Source organism: Aspergillus oryzae, chromosome 3, assembly GCF_000184455.2.
Source record: "Aspergillus oryzae RIB40 DNA, chromosome 3".
NCBI classification, from domain to species: Eukaryota; Fungi; Ascomycota; class Eurotiomycetes; order Eurotiales; family Aspergillaceae; genus Aspergillus; species Aspergillus oryzae.
Genome location: NC_036437.1, coordinates 249,967 through 267,253, shown reverse-complemented (window position 1 = coordinate 267,253; position 17,287 = coordinate 249,967). Strand labels below are relative to the sequence as shown.

The window sequence follows — 17,287 nt, the reverse complement described above, 5'->3', positions numbered from 1 at the left end:
TCATAATGGATAATCTTCAAGTCAAGATAGTATGATCAAGCATTCACTAGATACTTCCTATAGATCACAATCATGTGATTATAGCCTATCAAAAAAGGTTATCGAGATCGAGGTTCGAACCCTGGTATTTTTTGTTGATCGGATTTCAGCATAGTAGCTTACTAATTTTTCTGTCGATGATGATTGATAGCCCCCTGGCCAATTGTAAAGCATTCAACCTATCGCCTTTAACTGACTCGGCCATCTTGCCGTCAGGTGAACAAAAGCCAGTTAGTAGGCGCGTCGCTGCATTCAAACCGCCTTGTGCCTGTCTCACTCCTGCTCATCCCTGTGGATGTTGTCTCCTGTGCGACCATAACACCACAGTTTGATCATGTATGCGGATGAATAGTACCATGCTGTTCTCACGCAATCATGGATTTTGTAAGTTTATTCTTGCGTCCGAGCTCTTACTCAACAGTCTCCCTAAATAGCCATTGGAATCAATTTAGCTAATCTGCGGTAGTGGTCTCGTTTAATCGGCGGATCCCGTTCGCTGTCTACGAAGACGTACCGAGCGAGCTCTCCTACCGAACGATTGACAGCATTCAAGCGGACATGTAATACTCTGCAAGTATGCTCTCCTCTTACCGTGCCGCCTGTCGGGCCTTGACTAAACTATTTCTCTGTAGCAAATCTGGCGCTCCACCAACTCGCCGTCGGGAGATCAGTCTGCGACAACCCATGCGCGCAATTGCATTGACCGACTAAATTCCGTCCTCAGCGATGAATCCCGAGGCCCGGCTCCTCATCCGTGTTTAGCGTACGCTGCATCTTCTCAGATCTTCGTGACCGTCACCAAACTGGCGCTGTCTTCTTATGACGATGGAATGCTCCGTTCTGCCACTGTTTTCTTCAATACCCTGATCGATTCGGAGGTGGATGGGGTAGTGGATAACCGGTTATTTGCGCGGGCGCTGGTGGATCTCGTCCGACGTGCAGACAAACACTCGGAAGATGTGGAAGGAAGGCTTGTCGAGCTGTTGTTTGGTGTCGCCAACAATATCCGTCTGCAACCTGATATTCTGCCTGCGTGGTTTGCTCCGAGGTCCGAAGACCAAGACCGCGAGCAACAAACTAATACTGGGGCTGAGTTCGCGGGTGCGACTCGGAAGGATGACTTCCCACTGTTCTACTTGTTGGTGGAATATGTTCACCATGGGGGCCGTGCGGGTGATTTTGCTCGGACCGGTCTTCTTTATCTGATAGAAACAGCCTCTCGCTCAAAGAACCTAGAGAGATGGCTAATTGAGAGCGATCTAGCGACGCTAATGGCCACGGGACTAGGTGCACTGTATAGTCAGCTAGGCAGGTGAGTATCTTGTTAATCTCGTCCCCCTCGAGCTATATTGATTGATGTTGAAAGCCTGTCCTTCGATGCAACCTCCGACGAAAAGATGCCCCACATTGTTGCGCTATCAGATCATGCGAAACAAGAGACTGCTCTTCCCCCTGCACTGGGGGCAACTGTAGACTCTTTCATGTCGTACCTATTATTTTGGCAGGACACTATTGACCATTGCAAATCGGCAGAAGTCAACGGCACATTACTGGATCACTTTCAGGTCTTGTTTCTCGAACAACTTCTGTAAGGGAATCCCAAGGTGGACGGCTTGAGTAGTTACTGATATGATCCTTCTGCGTGAATAGATACCCATCACTGCTCGAGTCCTCGGACGTTGAAGGTGGTTCTACCGCTGCCGTGCTTACCTATTTATATCGAATTCTGGAGTCGATTAACCAGGATGATCTGGTCCATCGCATTCTCCACTTCTTACTAGCCTCACCTTCCGACATGGAAACATCACCCACTTTGAAAGTGAACATGTCAGTAAGCCGGCGGAAATCTTTAGACGTTCTAGCCGCTTTCTCGGAGGAAGCTGCGAAACCGTCACCTTCACTATTTAACCTGAGAGACCTTGCTCTACTAGGGCTGCAGTCTGCCAATCGACAAACTGTTTTGGCAACGCTACGGCTGATGGCGGTCATCCTCCAACGGCATCATACTTTTGCCCGATCATTGATCCGAACGGTTCCTGGTCAATATGCCGGGCAACGAACCGTGGGGCAATTGAATGCAGAGCTGGAGCAGCTTACGGAAATGGCCACGTCGATTGTGGAAGACCCCACGCTGAATGACTCCTTCGAGGACTACCTCAAGGATGCTTCATTAATCTTAGAATCTCACTTGTATATTCCACCGGCTGAAACTGGCCTGGAAGATGACCGCCCATTGGAGATTCGCCAGGAGGACCCTATTGTCCAGGAATTGCTGAATTGTGTGGAGACATTCTTTACTAATAGCGTCATCGTCAACCTAGCATTAACCGAGGTTCTCATGAGTATCGCATCTTCACACCTTATATCCCTTGACAGCTGGCTCCTTGTGGACCCATCTAAATACGTATACGATGATCAGACTACAGCCCAGGATGGACCTATGGAAATCTTAGATCAAATAAAGCTAGCCTATCAAGAGCCCTCGTTGTCGAGCTCTGAGACACCAACACTCACATCCGCACTGCAAAAGCTTGTGCAGAAAATCCAGCAATGGCGGAAGGATGTGCCAGATTTTGACATTCTAGTTGCGGCTCGGCGGGACCTACTCCACCATGATGATCCTGCTAAAGACACAGGCCGCCTTCAGCAACCATTCGAAGCATCAACGCGTCTTCCGTCTGAACGACGACCACTGAAGATGCCCTTGGACTCTGACATCGGGTCACCCCGAGGGAGGTCCTCACTTGTGCAGGACCTCCCGGGCACACCAGCTTCCCGACAGGCCGCCGTGGGCTCACCGCTTCGTGGATCCTCACTTCGCTCTCCCGATTCTCGTGAGTCCTCCTCGCCTCGAATGACTGCAGCAGAGGAGCTTCGAAAGCGACTATCAAAGCCCTTTCAAGTGGACCATCCACACAAAGCAACAATGGCTGGTGAAGAACCCGAGCCGGCGGCAGATGCAATAGTAGAAGAAGAAGCCGAGAGTGCGATTGCTGATGAGGAGCCGCGGTCGGCGACCCTCGGCCATGTTTTAACCAACGTGGTCATACTGTACGAATTTCTCCTGGAGGTTTCCGCCACGGTGCAGGCGCGGAGCACACTATTTGGAGAAGCGGGATACCCCGGGGTAGGCTGGAGTGCCCCGCTGGATGAAGAGTTGATGTGATATGTTGAACTTGTTTGATATTATTAGCTTCTCAACTACCCCATGGCATAGGCAGGTCCCTACAACCGGATATATGTATGATTTTAGACGTTGTACATTTGCATTTTTTTCAAGGCTGTTCGTGCTTGAAATGTTTTCATAGATCGGTCGAAAAAGCTGATTGGAGCGTACTCTTCGCTATCCATTCTCATTAATTTTACTGCCAGTGGGACGCATTTGTATACTCACCACCCTTCTTCTCTTAACTAGAAGGGAGATCTCCCACCTCCAACTTCTGCATTCATTGTAGAATTTCGTGGCGCTAAACAAAGAACCATGGCTGTCTTTCACTGTTTTTGTACGCCTCTAGGTCAGCATTCATCGTTGAATTTCATGGCTCGAAACAAAGAACCATCACTGTCATTCACTGTCTCTGTATGTCACTAGATCCGTTACCCAGCTTATATAAAGGTATATCTGAGCCCTTCCGACCAGTTCCTACTTTGCATCTCTATATATTCTCGCTCCTCCTAACGCTGATACTCTGTATCGTGGCGCTTTTACTATTCTTTTACTCAATCTACCCCCTCTCTCCCAGATTCTGAGGATGAGGAGATCCAAAGATGGCTAAGTGAGAGGAAACAGCAGCGCGATGTTGCTAGGAGCGTTTCAAACAATCGTTGAACATTCCAAAGATACCGGCATCAGTCATAGTATTGGGAGGCTTTGGAACAGACCATACATGCGACTCAAAGTTGCGATAATTTCCATTGTCGCCAGCATTCGCTGGGCCCATGTGCGACAAGCTTTAATGATCTTCCGCAACCAGTCGAGGACTTTTCGGATCCCCCGTTGATTCGACCATTCGGCTCCTTTGCTGCGCTGTTTGGAGTTGTCTTAAACTTGTGGCGCAATCAGTAGTACCGAGAATCGAGAAAATATTGAAGAAAAACAAGATTACTGCAATCTCATCAGCTCTTATACAGACAAACTTCACGGCATCAAACAGTCATCTGGAGTCATGGAATATCTATATATATCTCCGCCAATGCTGCCAATCCGGATCGAACTCAAACAGATGGCGTCTTCCTCTCAAGGTGGAAGTCCCGGGGCATTTCACAAGTCTCTTATTGAGGCATCGAGTCTGAAGGTCATCTTGCTGGCTGGTTGGATGGCGGATACGAGGGCCCTCCCAGCAGAGACAGCTGAGCATCAGACCGCACTCCGTCTTTTGAGGTTGCTCTTTCAGAGCCTGCTTGGAAGTATATAATGAGAAATCTGAGATAAAGGGAATATACATACATTCGCTTGGTGTCATCGCTTGCCGTTACTTCTCGCTGTGACCGTTAGAAAGAGGCTAAAGAACAGCGGAGGCTTTTCGGTTCGCAGACACCATCACGAAATCGGCTACTATTCATGAGTTTACTATTGCCTGCAGGCTAGTAGGCAAAGAAATTATTTTACGGTACTGGTCCGAGAAACAAGGCCTGGTGAAACCGATGACAATTAATTCCATTTCACCAAGTATACATGAATGGTTTGCCCTTGGGAGAATCACAACAAACGAGGGAGATTAGCAGTTTGAGCACCTAGGAGGACCTCTCGCGGGGGGTGCATTTCTCCTCTTGTGTACTACCACGGCGCAAGTGGGGACAAAGAAGGCAACAGTATCTGAGCCTAGATATCTCGAAGACTGCCGGAAAACATCGTATATTTATCGAGGAGACTATCCGACAAGCCAGAGAGCTATTGATACAGTTGACCGGAACAGCTTCTACAGTTTCATATACAGAGGATCCTATGCTAGAAGTGCCAACCACTAATGCATCTAGCTCGATGTGACATCAAGATGCAACGCAACAAGGGTGTTCTGCCAGCCAGAGCAGGATGAAGATATAATTGATTGGTTCTCCGGTGCCACTATAGAGCAAATTGCAGCTAAAGACCAACCGAGGAGATATATCTACACCAGTGAAATGAATAAAAAAAGATCTCCTGTTGAACAAGTGTCAAAATTCGTTCAGGGAAGGTTCACCGATGACAGTCTCTCAGATACAACGCACGTTGTGGGAGAGGGAGCAGGAAAAAAAAAAAAAAAGGGCAGAACACCAGCGCCGAACGGATGAACGAGCCACAAGGAGTGTAGGTGAAGAGCCCATAGAGCAAGACAATCCAGAGGAAGTAGCTTTAGAAGGAGAGGATATGCAGAGAGGCAGGACGAGAATGTGCAAGGGGTATGAGAGTATATTTAACTGGTATCTAGGTCATATGATTGGACATAACACTCATCAATCGGCAAGGTGGCCGAGCGGTCTAAGGCGCACGGTTCAGGTTAACCTGTCCATCAGAACTTCATACAGAAGTTTCCGTGTCATGAAAATGGCGTGGGTTCGAATCCCACCCTTGTCAATTAATATTTTGCTTTTTTTGCATCATTCAGATCAATTCAGATCAATTATCTATCTATTAAATCGATACAAAAGTCATCCAACTGTTACCGCATTGTGAGGCTGTGAGCATTCCGGGGAAGTTGTGCAACTCCTGTTCCAGTCACACTATATTTACAATGGAACTTCTCTAAGAATAGTTACATTATACTTCTTTATAAGGATGTATATCTCTTGGATCCGCCCAATGCTCTTCGCTAATTGAGAAAATGGGCTCAGATGCAATCTAATTTACCTTGGGTAGACGGGACGTGTTAGAGGATAGCATTTCTTGCAGATCCCGCGCATCATCATGTTTGGATATCATCCTACATCCCTTCGAGTGCCCAAGAACTTCTTCAATAATAGATGCGTGATTCGCACTATCGGTGAAATTTTATAGCCTGACATCTTCGATCATAGAGGGTGAGCCCTTCATCATTAGCAACAAACAAAGAACTGTATGAAGAGCAAAGCGGCTTCCTTCCAATGGAGCTGCGCGATAGTACTGAGTTATGTGCTGGGAATGTATTAGGCCGAACTTAGATCATGGCATTAGCTCATACCCTTGACCCGACATATCAAGAGGGCAAGAGCTAGAATTAGTATGTTACATACAAGATACCCATGCTGGGGAAATTGTGCACGTAACCTCCCATGTAGGCCTGCGCACCACGGGATTCTCGCCATGGCCAGACTTCTACCGCTTTTGCCATAAATTTCCATTGGGGCGATGAATTGCTGAACATCAAATCCTATTGCGAGGATGATTGCGTCGAACTCGGTCCTTACACCATCTGTGCTGGTCCACATGGTCAATCCCCACAGGGGATAGCTCGACATTGCCTCGATGAAGACTCTCAAAATAATTCGGGTCAAAAATACGACACTTGCAAGCTTTAGGTAGGGAGCATCACGGGGTATACACTCAAATTTTGCATTACTGGACGTGGTGAAATGAAGATACCATAGCGGAATATTAGCGGGTGTCTCTCGGCTTAGAGATTCCTCCAACAGCTGAGACAAAGATGATGGCAGTTCTAACATATTTAATGTTGGTCATTGTGTCAAGAATTCGAATCTCCCAAAATTTCCGATTATCCTATGATGCAGAAAGACACTCAACTCCGAAATGCATGTGCTTGCAGAGGTCGAATCTGTCCACAGTGTCCTCCATGTCTATCAATCGTGAGTTGTCAGCTTTCTTCTTGTGCAAATAGACTACCCAGGTTATATGGAAGGTACAATCAAGAATGTTTGGTCCCTCGCATAGCTCCTTGGACCAGTTTGGACTTTGGCTGAATGAAAATAAATAGAGAATGGTAGGCACATCGCATCCCCTTTAAATAAGAACAACGTTAATACAATGTCTATTCTTGATACCGGCATCACATACACACCTGGGTATTTGTTTTGCTGCTAGGTGCTACTGGGGCCATAGAGTTTGTCGTAACAACTAAATCGCTGAGCTGTCACGTATCATCTGTTTCACCGTGATGTTTGTTTTAGGGTTTACTGTAAAATTATAAAATCTTATGTTTCTACCCGATGGGCCGGCACCGATAATAATAATACTTTCAAGGCCCCCCATCTTGAGCAAAAACCATTCGTAGACCGTAATCCAAATGATTCTATGGTAGAAAGACGGGATTTGGATATGGAATTCTTCTCTGTGTTCAACCTTTTTAAGACTAACATGCACCCGTCGAGAAAACTGGGGAATCGGAACCGAGATCTAAGAAAACAACCATGCACAGGCCGGAGCTGAAAAAACCCCATCTGGTTGGAGGTAAGGTCTTTCACAGCAAAGATTGGGATAGAACAGAAAAATTCAGTAAACGTGTTTTGCACCTATTCCGACGAGCTATACGCCTCAGGCAGTGATTAGCAACCCTAATTTCAGAAGGTCTCGCAAATCACTCCTAGAACCACGATTAATTGATTATCCAAGTTGACGGAAGCTCATTACGAGGAATTTAGCCAATTAGACTCAGATATCACAAATATTACCCTCAGAGTTTTATACATAATACCCAGTGTTTCCAGGGAAGCAAAAATTGTACATTTCGAAGTACGTCTGGACCTCTACTAGTCATTGTCGGGTGAATCCTCCATTTTTCACAAGACCTGCATTAGATAATTGTTTAGTTTCGGAGAAAATGTATACGTTAGTATTGACTAGAGTGTTATGACTTAGGATTGTTGCTTGCTAACTCATATTTATGATCAGGGAATTAGGAATACTTGTCTTGTTGGATAAAGCTCTATGTGTCTTATATACAGGAGCATATTTCTTGCTTTTCTAGATTACGCCCTATCACGCTAAGCTTTTAGTAAAGCAGACAGTCAATCTCCGCAGTTTACCGATTGATAATATAATGGAATATACAAGGTAATATGTGACATGCTATTGACTTCTAGCCTCTTCTGGAGGGATAATGAAGCAGAATTTTGAAATAGAGTTAGGAACACGTCAAATCCTTCCACGAGCGAGGAATTTATCGGGAATATCGACGTATCTGCATCTGAGGAACTCGGCAACATTTTTGCCCAAAACATCGTAATACGAACTCGATGACATACCACGGTCTAGATGGTCCTTCAGCAAGAAATAAACAACTGTGTAAATCAGAATATGTTAGTTAGGCCAAGCGGCCCGGTTCACCTTGAATTTTAGTTTCGACGTCTTGGTACTCACCCCAAATGTTGGGCAACTCGAAACGGAAGATTTTTTTGTCGGTGTCATCTTGTCCTAATAGTTCTCTGATTTCATCCGTGCTTAGCAAGTTTCGCAGCCAATTCCATTTGTCGGCATGACGAACAAAGAATCCCCCGTTAGTGTCCGATCCCTTATCGCCAGATCTAGCATGTACCACATATCCCAGGGGACAGCGAATGGTATGGGCAAGGACACCTAAGTCAAACGGAGCCGCTGTCTCATAAGAAAGCTATTCATAGAAAAATGGAGTCGTGTCGACTAGTGGATCGATTGAGACGCTTGTGTCTCTGAATGGGATGTGGCTAATGTGCCGAATCCGTTCCTGAGGGAAAATGGAGACGAAATACTCGTAGTACGGTTTTGCAAAGCTTGACGGCTGTCCACGGCAAACGTTGCTCCGGGGTAGCTTTGCATAATCGTATCTATACATGGACGAAGAAAATTTGATACGCTGAGCGCCTCCTCGTCGCGGGATTGAGCGAAGATACATACATCAACTGTAGCTGCGTCTTGACTCGAAGGGTTGGAGGGACATGATCCAGTCGTTCGGAACACCAGCGTCTGGTATTTAGATTCGTCGAGAAGATGCCGTATTTGATTCTCGAGAAGCTTGGCTTTTCCCGCTATATCCAAGCCGCAAAGGAAATAATGAACCTCTGCTTGATGACCACCCGATTTTGGCTGTTAGAAGTGGCTTTAAAGAGATGCCAGCCATTACTGAAGCCATGCAAAGGTTGATGATATAAGAGAACGTACACCCGATTAAAGCCTTTATCCTTGATGATCATCGAGAATGGCGACGACATCAGGATTGTAGTATATTGGACCCTGAATCTTGTACAGGAGCTGTGCCTTGTAAGTTCCCTCCGTTACAATCTCGTCTTTTCCTTTCTACAAAGTTACAGTGAAATGTCCTTCGGAGCTATGTCAACGACTGGAAATCTAAAATCAATACTAGGGTCAGGTAGAGATTTGAAGCCGGAAAAGTTGCCGCCCGTCACATATGTGGAACATTCGATGAGGTGACCGGCTATAAAGAGATGGGCGAGCAGACTGTAGTCTTGACGGTTCTAGTTATGGTGATACGCCGCGCATGCAATCCCTGGAGAGGAATCGGTCACTCTTCCGCAGAGAAAAGTATCGGCTCAGAAACCAAAGCGTTCAATGACGATCCCCACTAAGCCATTTGTACTATCCTGCGGCTTCGAGGAAATGTGGAGAAACAGTGGTAAACTCACATGAGTCAAGGCTAAGTTATCATGGTCGGAACAGTAAAAAGTATTCCACAGAATTTATAGATCCGGCATCCCTGGTGAAGGTTCCAAGCGGCTTCCATCTAGTATGGTGCCCCAGAGCACTTCGTCCCAGAACTCGGGCAGCTTAATGGGTGTGGATTAGGGTTAACAAGATTCTCACTACTTCTTGCATTAACTATGTAAAGTCCAGGCCATTTTACCCAACCCTGTGTCCTGCAAAGAATATCAGCTAGTGGCTAAATCACCGAGATCTTGGCTGAAGCCGGATTCCGGCTGAGAGCTAATGAAATATCGTTCTACGGCTCGTACAACATGTTAGATTACAAGTTAATCATATAGAGATTAATCACCGCATATTAACCCTAATTCTCCCTTGGAGCCTATTGGTAGAGGCCATACTTAACCCAGTTTCGAAAAGTGGAGTCTTATTTATTATTATACATCCCAACTTTGTTCCTGCTACTGCATTCTGCCGCCGTACAGGATCATTAGGATATCACTGCTTGTGCTAAGCAATACTATAGTAAGCTGTAAGCCTGGTGTTATCGTCATTGACGACTTTTGTTTGCCCAGCAAGGGAAAAGCAATAGGGTTATGACTTTAGTCCATTGATATAGTATACATTTATCATCTGCGCATGAGTATGATTTCAGATACCGTAGCACTATTGTCGTCTATTCATGTCCATTCCAGAAAGAGGACCGGGACTTCCATCCAATCCCATATTCCTTCATGCCATCGATTCAATGCAAGCCCTTCACCGCTTCTACGTAGTACAAGCTAGAGGCCAACTATATGACATCCAATCCAGATAGTAGAACAAATTTGTGTTCAAAAAGCTCTAAATCTCTTTATATTTCACAATATCTGTATTCTAAATATAGAAACAGGCAAGGTGGCCGAGCGGTCTAAGGCGCACGGTTCAGGTTAACCTGTCCATCAGAACTTCATACAGAGGTTTCCGTGTCATGAAAATGGCGTGGGTTCGAATCCCACCCTTGTCATCTTTTTTGCGTTTTGATCCTCCTTTCCTCGGGAGAGGGTTCAATTAGGTAAAATAGCAGCCGTGCCACAGCTGTATATACTTCAAGAGATTCTTCAAGACACTGATTCTTAAAGTACTGCATAGTATCAAATATACTCCGCACACTCTGTTATGTTTATTTTGTACTGTCATAGATTGGTTATGATTCGACTTCATGACTACACTTCTCCCGGCACAGATATATGTCATGCAGTCGATATAGAACTGGACTGGCGGCTGTACATACAACTCGGTTCTGCTTGCAGCCTTGAACAGGCCTGGAAACAGGTTGCCTGGCAGGTCTGTTATAATTCTAATCCCGGATCCCTACCGGATATGGGGAGAAAGGAACCAAGCGACTGATAAGACGATTCGAGCAAAGGGGAAAGAGACAATGATCAGTTTCCTCGTATGTTATTCTACTACTCGGCGAATAATAAACGTTTCTTCCCTTCAAATACTTCCTTGCATCTGGTTGGCAGGGCAGATACCTTGTATAGTACGTCCGCTATTACAAGATACTTCCTTTTTCCTGCAGTACCGTTGATGTGTATACATATATCGGTTAGTGGTTCGTGTCGAGCGAGGTGGCATATCATGTGAAATAATAGTCAGGATTCAATAAAAATTACCAATCCATCAGGCGCAGGGCCTTCAGTATATGCACACTAATGTGTACTGCATAGTGGTCTTTGATTTATTAGCGGCTTTGATGCTTTTGAAGTACAGCTCTGTTCCTAAGCGGATGATGTATGGTAAACCGGCGCGTAACAAAGCTACATACATCAAAGATTTCTCTCTTCTCTGCTAATTATTATTGTTCCTTCCAGCAATAGGCAAGGTGGCCGAGCGGTCTAAGGCGCACGGTTCAGGTAAACCTGTCCATCAGAGCTTCATCCAGAAGTTTCCGTGTCATGAAAATGGCGTGGGTTCGAATCCCACCCTTGTCAATTACTTTTTTTTGCTCCCTCTCCTTCAGTTAAAAGGTGTGACGAGCACGCTTACCTTATATATATATACAACTGTTCTAGGTCAGGGACCTAGAATACTAGTTTTTTGCCTGATAGCGGAGTGGTGGATCGTTATCCCTAATCTGGAGGCCATGAAAAGTGTCCGGTTATAACTCTTGTGTTGGCTTATATAAAATTGCAACTGTGGATCTACTACACAGAGCAGATAGCCTGTCAACTAGGTAAGGATATGGCAGAATTAAGGAGAACATCTATTAGATAGAACAAATACACAGGAACTGAAGCTCTATCACCATTCTCCATGTCTCTTCTCCCCCTTTTATAGCTTAGGATCCCTCCCTTTTCAATAGATATATCCCGTTGTAAAAGTGATTGAATCGTCGGGCGATACCTTGTCCGCCTAGTTCTAAACCGCAAAGAGGACCGGGGTGTATCATCTATGAGGAGCCGGCATAGTCGGGGCCCAGGAGCACTGCAGGATATTCGGGACGATTCTATATCTCATCCGGGAAAAAAATTCCATGTCGATCCCAATGCTACATACATTATATCTCAATATCTGGCCTCTGCAGCTCCTAAGCGTGGTGGTGTATAAGTAACGGCCGCTTCCTCAGGCAACAAAGTCCTGCGCCCTGTAAAGATTTCCAAGACGCAGAGAATTTAGATCAAGCAGTTCATTGGATTTTCGTTTTGATTACATGCCGCCTTAGAATCCGTACATTTCCGATACGTCTACTCCTATACATCTTGTAGCCCATTGGCCTACAGTTACCGCATCCTGCAGCCAGATCACGCATCCGAAAGGGTGGATCGGTTCTTGCAAGATTCAAAAAACGAAAAAAATTATGACAAGGGTGGGATTCGAACCCACGCCATTTTCATGACACGGAAACTTCTGGATGAAGTTCTGATGGACAGGTTAACCTGAACCGTGCGCCTTAGACCGCTCGGCCACCTTGCCTAGTTGTGATAGTCAATTTCCAGATATGGAATCAGAAGGGCAAGCTATAGTATATCACATTGAAAAGTAATTGCGCTGTACAGCGAAGCCAACCAAGCATTATATACCAAGGTAACTTCACCCGCCTTAACAGCCATGACTCACTGCTTGCTGAAGCTGTATAAAGACACGCCGCAGGGGCAGCACAAAGAAAGAGGGTACTGGATTTAGTCAACACCATTACCGCAACGTTCGGGAAAGCTTTAGGTGCCCCGGGTGGATAGATTGCTGGCCTGGCGGATCTACTCATCTTCACTACATAGTTTCTACCAGTAACTGAGGGTCAAAGACAGCCTCATTGAGAAGGAAATCCCTCTTATGGCCAATTACTCTCATATAGTCCGGTATTGATTGATAATGTTCCCGAGACGAAGAGAGCTAGCGGTTCGCTGCTTTCAGGCTTTCGAATCCGAATATATATTCAATCGATAAGCTATCTTACTGTACCACCGTGCTAGAAAAGCTGCGCATCCTTTTAACACCAGGATACACAGGGCGACTTAAGATGATACGCTGTGGATGAATAACTGCCAACAAACTAGAAAGCGCTAGTCATGGGCGAGGTAACTCAACATTTGTGCTACATAGCTTTGGATCATAGAGGCATCTGAATGGCTATTTAGGAACATTAAACGGGCCTCGGTCACCGGACCATTTCGTATTGACTTGTATATACTGTGTACCGAAAGTAGATAAATAGTCTAAAAAATAGATCTAGACAAGACGCATAATATCTCAGGGTAGGGCAGTAGGATTAAATATAGGTTACTTCTATACTTACACACTAGAACTGAGCTGAATACTGACTAATCTGGACCTTCCTATGTTCTTAAAAGTCACGGCGTGAGCCGCGTGGTTGAATGAAATATACCGAGATCTCTTAGTTTGACCGTACATACGCAGTCAGACGAAAAAAGATCCTGATTCAGGCTATAAATCCAATATTTAGCCCAAAAAGTAAGTATTTGCCTAATTCAAATCCAGAAAAGGGGCGAACAGGTGCTATAACAATCCGCTTAGGTACTCCGCAGCAGCATTCCGGCACATTCCCTAAGCGATCATTGTCTTCAATTCCTCGTATCCAGTATACCACCGGCGGAAGTGATCAGAACAGAGGATGACGGCTATAATACAAATATATGCACATTATCATTGCAAGTCTTCTTTCAGCCCAAGATATCCAATCAAATACAGCCAAACTTATCTGGTCACACATAAATACGCCCGGAAAGGTATGGAATGGCTAAATTATGGAGAAACGTTCTGTGAATGTGTTGGTGGGGTTGTCTGGCCCTTAGGGACAGGTTGTTCCCCTTACTTCAGGACACTCCGTAGAGGTGTCCTTTATACGACTACTTACAAATAAGTGGTGATCCAGATTCTACTCGATCCTGCGAAGTAAGTATGGCGAATATATAGTCCGGAGGTGTTGCAGATACTACCGTGGTTTACATCGAGGAACTCACAGCGCAGACATTGACATTGACACAGCCAGGAAAAGGGTATTGTTCAATACCATCAGAGTTAATTAGTCAACTAGCCAATTAGATCACCCACAGGGCGTTAAGCCCTACTAGTTAGACAACTTCGTATAATCTAGAAGATCAAGACCTAATTCCACACACGCTACAACCGGATTGTTCCTTGCTGAGTACTATTATTGCTCAAGCAGTCCCGAGTGATGAGGTAGATGTTGATAAACCTTGCGTAAGTGTGCCTCTTTCCCACGGTAAGTTTATAAGAGTAGTATTCCGAGACCATACCCAATCTTGATTTAAGGTCGATGCTATCCTGAAAATACACCACTCTAATATCACTATTGAGTATTAATGAAGCATAAGCTACCTCTTACGTCAGATAGCTTGGGTATTGCCTTATCGGACTCTTTTGATTCATCTTGTTTATAGTAAGAGCCGGATTATATAAAAGACAATGCTGAGAACGTAGGTTTAACATAGATTTCCTCAAATCGACCCCGCACTCTTTTAACCCAAGCCTCATACCGTAAAATTAATACACAATGTCCACGCCCAAAGCCCCAGCCAACGAAACGGCCGAGTACATTGAAGACAAAACATACGAGAATGTGCCCACATCATTGCATCTAGGCAATGACCTCAACATCTACCTCACTCCGGAGCAAGATATGGAAGACAGAGGTAGGATTCCTGCATCTATTCCTAATGACCATTACATTCATAAAATAGCTAATGAGCATCTAGAGGACATCAACGACGAGCATCTCGATTATCTCGGGGATTTGGACGACGGTCAGTGATGTGCTAAGCTTGGGCAGATTGTTATAGTTTGACTTGTGTATCTAAAACGAAGTTCTGACATGCGGTGCTGGGGTTAGGCATCTCGGCGCTTTTGATGACTATCTTGTAGTTATGGGTTAGTATATGGAATGGTATATTTAAGCTAGTATTGGTTAGCTGAGTGTTGCTGCATCGGGTAGTAAATAATCGCTCCAATGCTACATTTTACCTTTCCCATAATAGGGTGACCGGCTGACATGCTTTACCGATGATCAAAGTACCCTGTAACGGTCATCAGTGGCTTCAATGACTCGATTGTTAAGGTTTGGAAAATACTCTTAATTACCCGCTGAGTAAATACTAAGATATATATTAGGCCTGGAACGATTCATGTTGAACAACTTTCCACAAAGCAAAACTTCAAGATACTGGTTAATATTCCCCACCGAGCAAGCAAGAAAAATGCCTCGATTGGAAGAATACTTCTACAGATCGAATAGCCCTATCTCTATGTGGATGTCCAATCATCGGGAGTGGAAAGATGATCGCCAGCGCCAGGAAGATGCTGTTTTCCGGAGCTATACCTCCGGAATCTGGAAGTTTGACGAAGAGTCATGGCTGCGACGTAATAAAGGATATGAATATCTTGGGTCTGTACTACATGGTGGAGGGTGTAAGGTTTTTCCCGCTGTTGGTGGCTTTCGGATGATGGCCTACGTGGCTGACGGTTGGCTTTGCAGATGCTGGGGATCATGATTATTATATCAATCTAGAGCAGGATGCATGAAGAGGATAGGATTGATACTGTGTGCGAAGAAAATAGTAGTTACTTGGATTCATCTTGCCTAATATGTTTCGCAGCTGTTAATATTATATCCATACACTGTTAATTTCCCTTGCCTAATGTAACTTATGAATAGACACCTTTTATACTTGTCAATGGAAGTCTTTACTAAGCCTCTTGACTATCTATTTAAATAGTTGTGTGATCTTCACGGGTAGGAGGGTAGGCTGGCGATGCACTAATTAGATTATTTAATGACACTAGGATAAGGTGCCCAACTCACCTCCTGATTCATCTAGGATCATGATAGTTCTGGTTGACCATTTTCGATTTCCCGCCTTATATTTCTGCTCCCTGTAGCCAGCCACACTCAACCATACCCTTCAACCTTTCCACTTATCTATCACTCAGTACTTGTACCACCACCTTATTCACAGTAACCATGCTTAACTACCATCCATCTCTTACTAGACCTTACTTCAATGCCAAGGGGACTACAATAAAACAATTGAACATGTGCACAAGCCTATAATGGATTATTTGGTCTGCAAATAGAATTGGATGTATCATTCATTACACACTGTATGTATATATTCAGCGATTGTATCCCCGTGATCGGCCATTCGACCTTTCCACTCCTCGTCCAAGTTTATATCCGTCTTGGTGGCATTTGCGTATTTTTTGTATTCTCGCACAAATTTCAGAATCTGGTCGTTGTAGCTTTGAGCTTTGAGAGCGAAAAGATCGCTTGGGTAAAAATGTCTTTCTTAGATAGAACTTACTATATAATTTATATACACGGATAGTTCTCCCTACTCAACGTAACTTAGGAATATGAACCTTTCACACAATCACCTTACAGAATTGAAGCTTATCAAGATATCATAGATATTAAGGCGAGTGCATTTAGGTATTTTTGTTGGAAAATGACACCATCCCTATAAAGAATCTATATCTATACAGTTATTGAGAGTTTCCCCACGCCTTTTCTAGAAAAGCTTTGAGCTTGGTTGTTTCAGTATCGGGAAACCTCGCATTCAGCCGATTCTCACGGGGCAAATCAAACACTCCGGAAATAGTCAATCGACTCACTAATGCCGTAGTCTCCTTAAGCTCCTCAACAGAGTACCCTGTGTCGGACGGCATTGGAGGAATAGTGACATCTCCTTCCTTGATCTTATCCACGCTGTCGTAGACAACCTGAAACTTCTTGCCTAGATGAATTTAGTTTATTAAACTGTCAGAAAACTATACTGGACATACCTCGTAGTTCTTCGGCTAGCTGGAGGAGCTGATTATAGGTGGTTTGAGAGCCAACAATAACACTAAACTCGGGCCAATCCTCCTCATCCAGTAGTCTTACAATGAACGCAGCCATGTCATACGTATATGTCATGCATATAACATCATTGCCATCGCCCGGAATGGCGGCCTGGCAGCTGGAGATGTCTATGCCAAATGTGAAGGGTTGGAGATTAGTACGAACAGCGGGCATTCCCCAGTAGTCCATGAAGAATCCGGGGATGACTCTGGTAAATTGAAGAGTGGTATTTTTGAGCAGTTCAGCGGCAGCCAACCAGTACTTGATACTTGGGTCAATTGAAAGGAGACTGTAGTTGTTAGCTAGGCACAAAAAGGGTAAGATACTTTGGGGCAATATACTCT

At 44.8% G+C, this 17,287-nt stretch overlaps 3 protein-coding genes and 4 non-coding genes across 7 annotated transcripts; 4 read left to right on the top strand and 3 right to left on the bottom strand.

Moving 5' to 3' along the window:
- Nucleotides 1-414: 414 nt before the first annotated feature.
- On the top strand, nt 415-3,205 carry AO090023000105 (uncharacterized protein; the record flags this gene model as incomplete). The annotated part of the gene is made up of 5 exons (XM_001820634.1): nt 415-423; nt 506-613; nt 672-1,351; nt 1,406-1,627; nt 1,690-3,205. 5 exons carry the CDS (start codon nt 415-417, stop codon nt 3,203-3,205), a joined length of 2,535 nt encoding a protein of 844 aa, XP_001820686.1.
- A 2,273-nt stretch (nt 3,206-5,478) lies between these two features.
- Nucleotides 5,479-5,593, top strand: AO090023t00004. Its single transcript has one exon. It is a non-coding gene; the product is annotated as a tRNA-Leu (tRNA).
- A 2,490-nt stretch (nt 5,594-8,083) lies between these two features.
- Nucleotides 8,084-9,665, bottom strand: AO090023000103 (uncharacterized protein; the record flags this gene model as incomplete). The annotated part of the gene is made up of 9 exons (XM_023235419.1): nt 8,084-8,229; nt 8,309-8,558; nt 8,607-8,697; nt 8,721-9,010; nt 9,131-9,220; nt 9,262-9,399; nt 9,499-9,525; nt 9,568-9,578; nt 9,617-9,665. The coding sequence occupies 9 exons, from the start codon at nt 9,663-9,665 to the stop codon at nt 8,084-8,086; spliced, it is 1,092 nt and encodes a 363-aa protein (XP_023090441.1).
- Nucleotides 9,666-10,474: 809 nt separating this feature from the next.
- On the top strand, nt 10,475-10,589 carry AO090023t00003. The gene has a single exon. It is a non-coding gene; the product is annotated as a tRNA-Leu (tRNA).
- Nucleotides 10,590-11,444: 855 nt separating this feature from the next.
- AO090023t00002 lies at nt 11,445-11,559 on the top strand. The gene has a single exon. It is a non-coding gene; the product is annotated as a tRNA-Leu (tRNA).
- Nucleotides 11,560-12,426: 867 nt separating this feature from the next.
- On the bottom strand, nt 12,427-12,541 carry AO090023t00001. The gene has a single exon. It is a non-coding gene; the product is annotated as a tRNA-Leu (tRNA).
- A 4,044-nt stretch (nt 12,542-16,585) lies between these two features.
- AO090023000100 (uncharacterized protein) lies at nt 16,586-17,132 on the bottom strand (the record flags this gene model as incomplete). The annotated part of the gene is made up of 2 exons (XM_001820632.3): nt 16,586-16,836; nt 16,886-17,132. The coding sequence occupies 2 exons, from the start codon at nt 17,130-17,132 to the stop codon at nt 16,586-16,588; spliced, it is 498 nt and encodes a 165-aa protein (XP_001820684.3).
- Nucleotides 17,133-17,287: the final 155 nt, after the last annotated feature.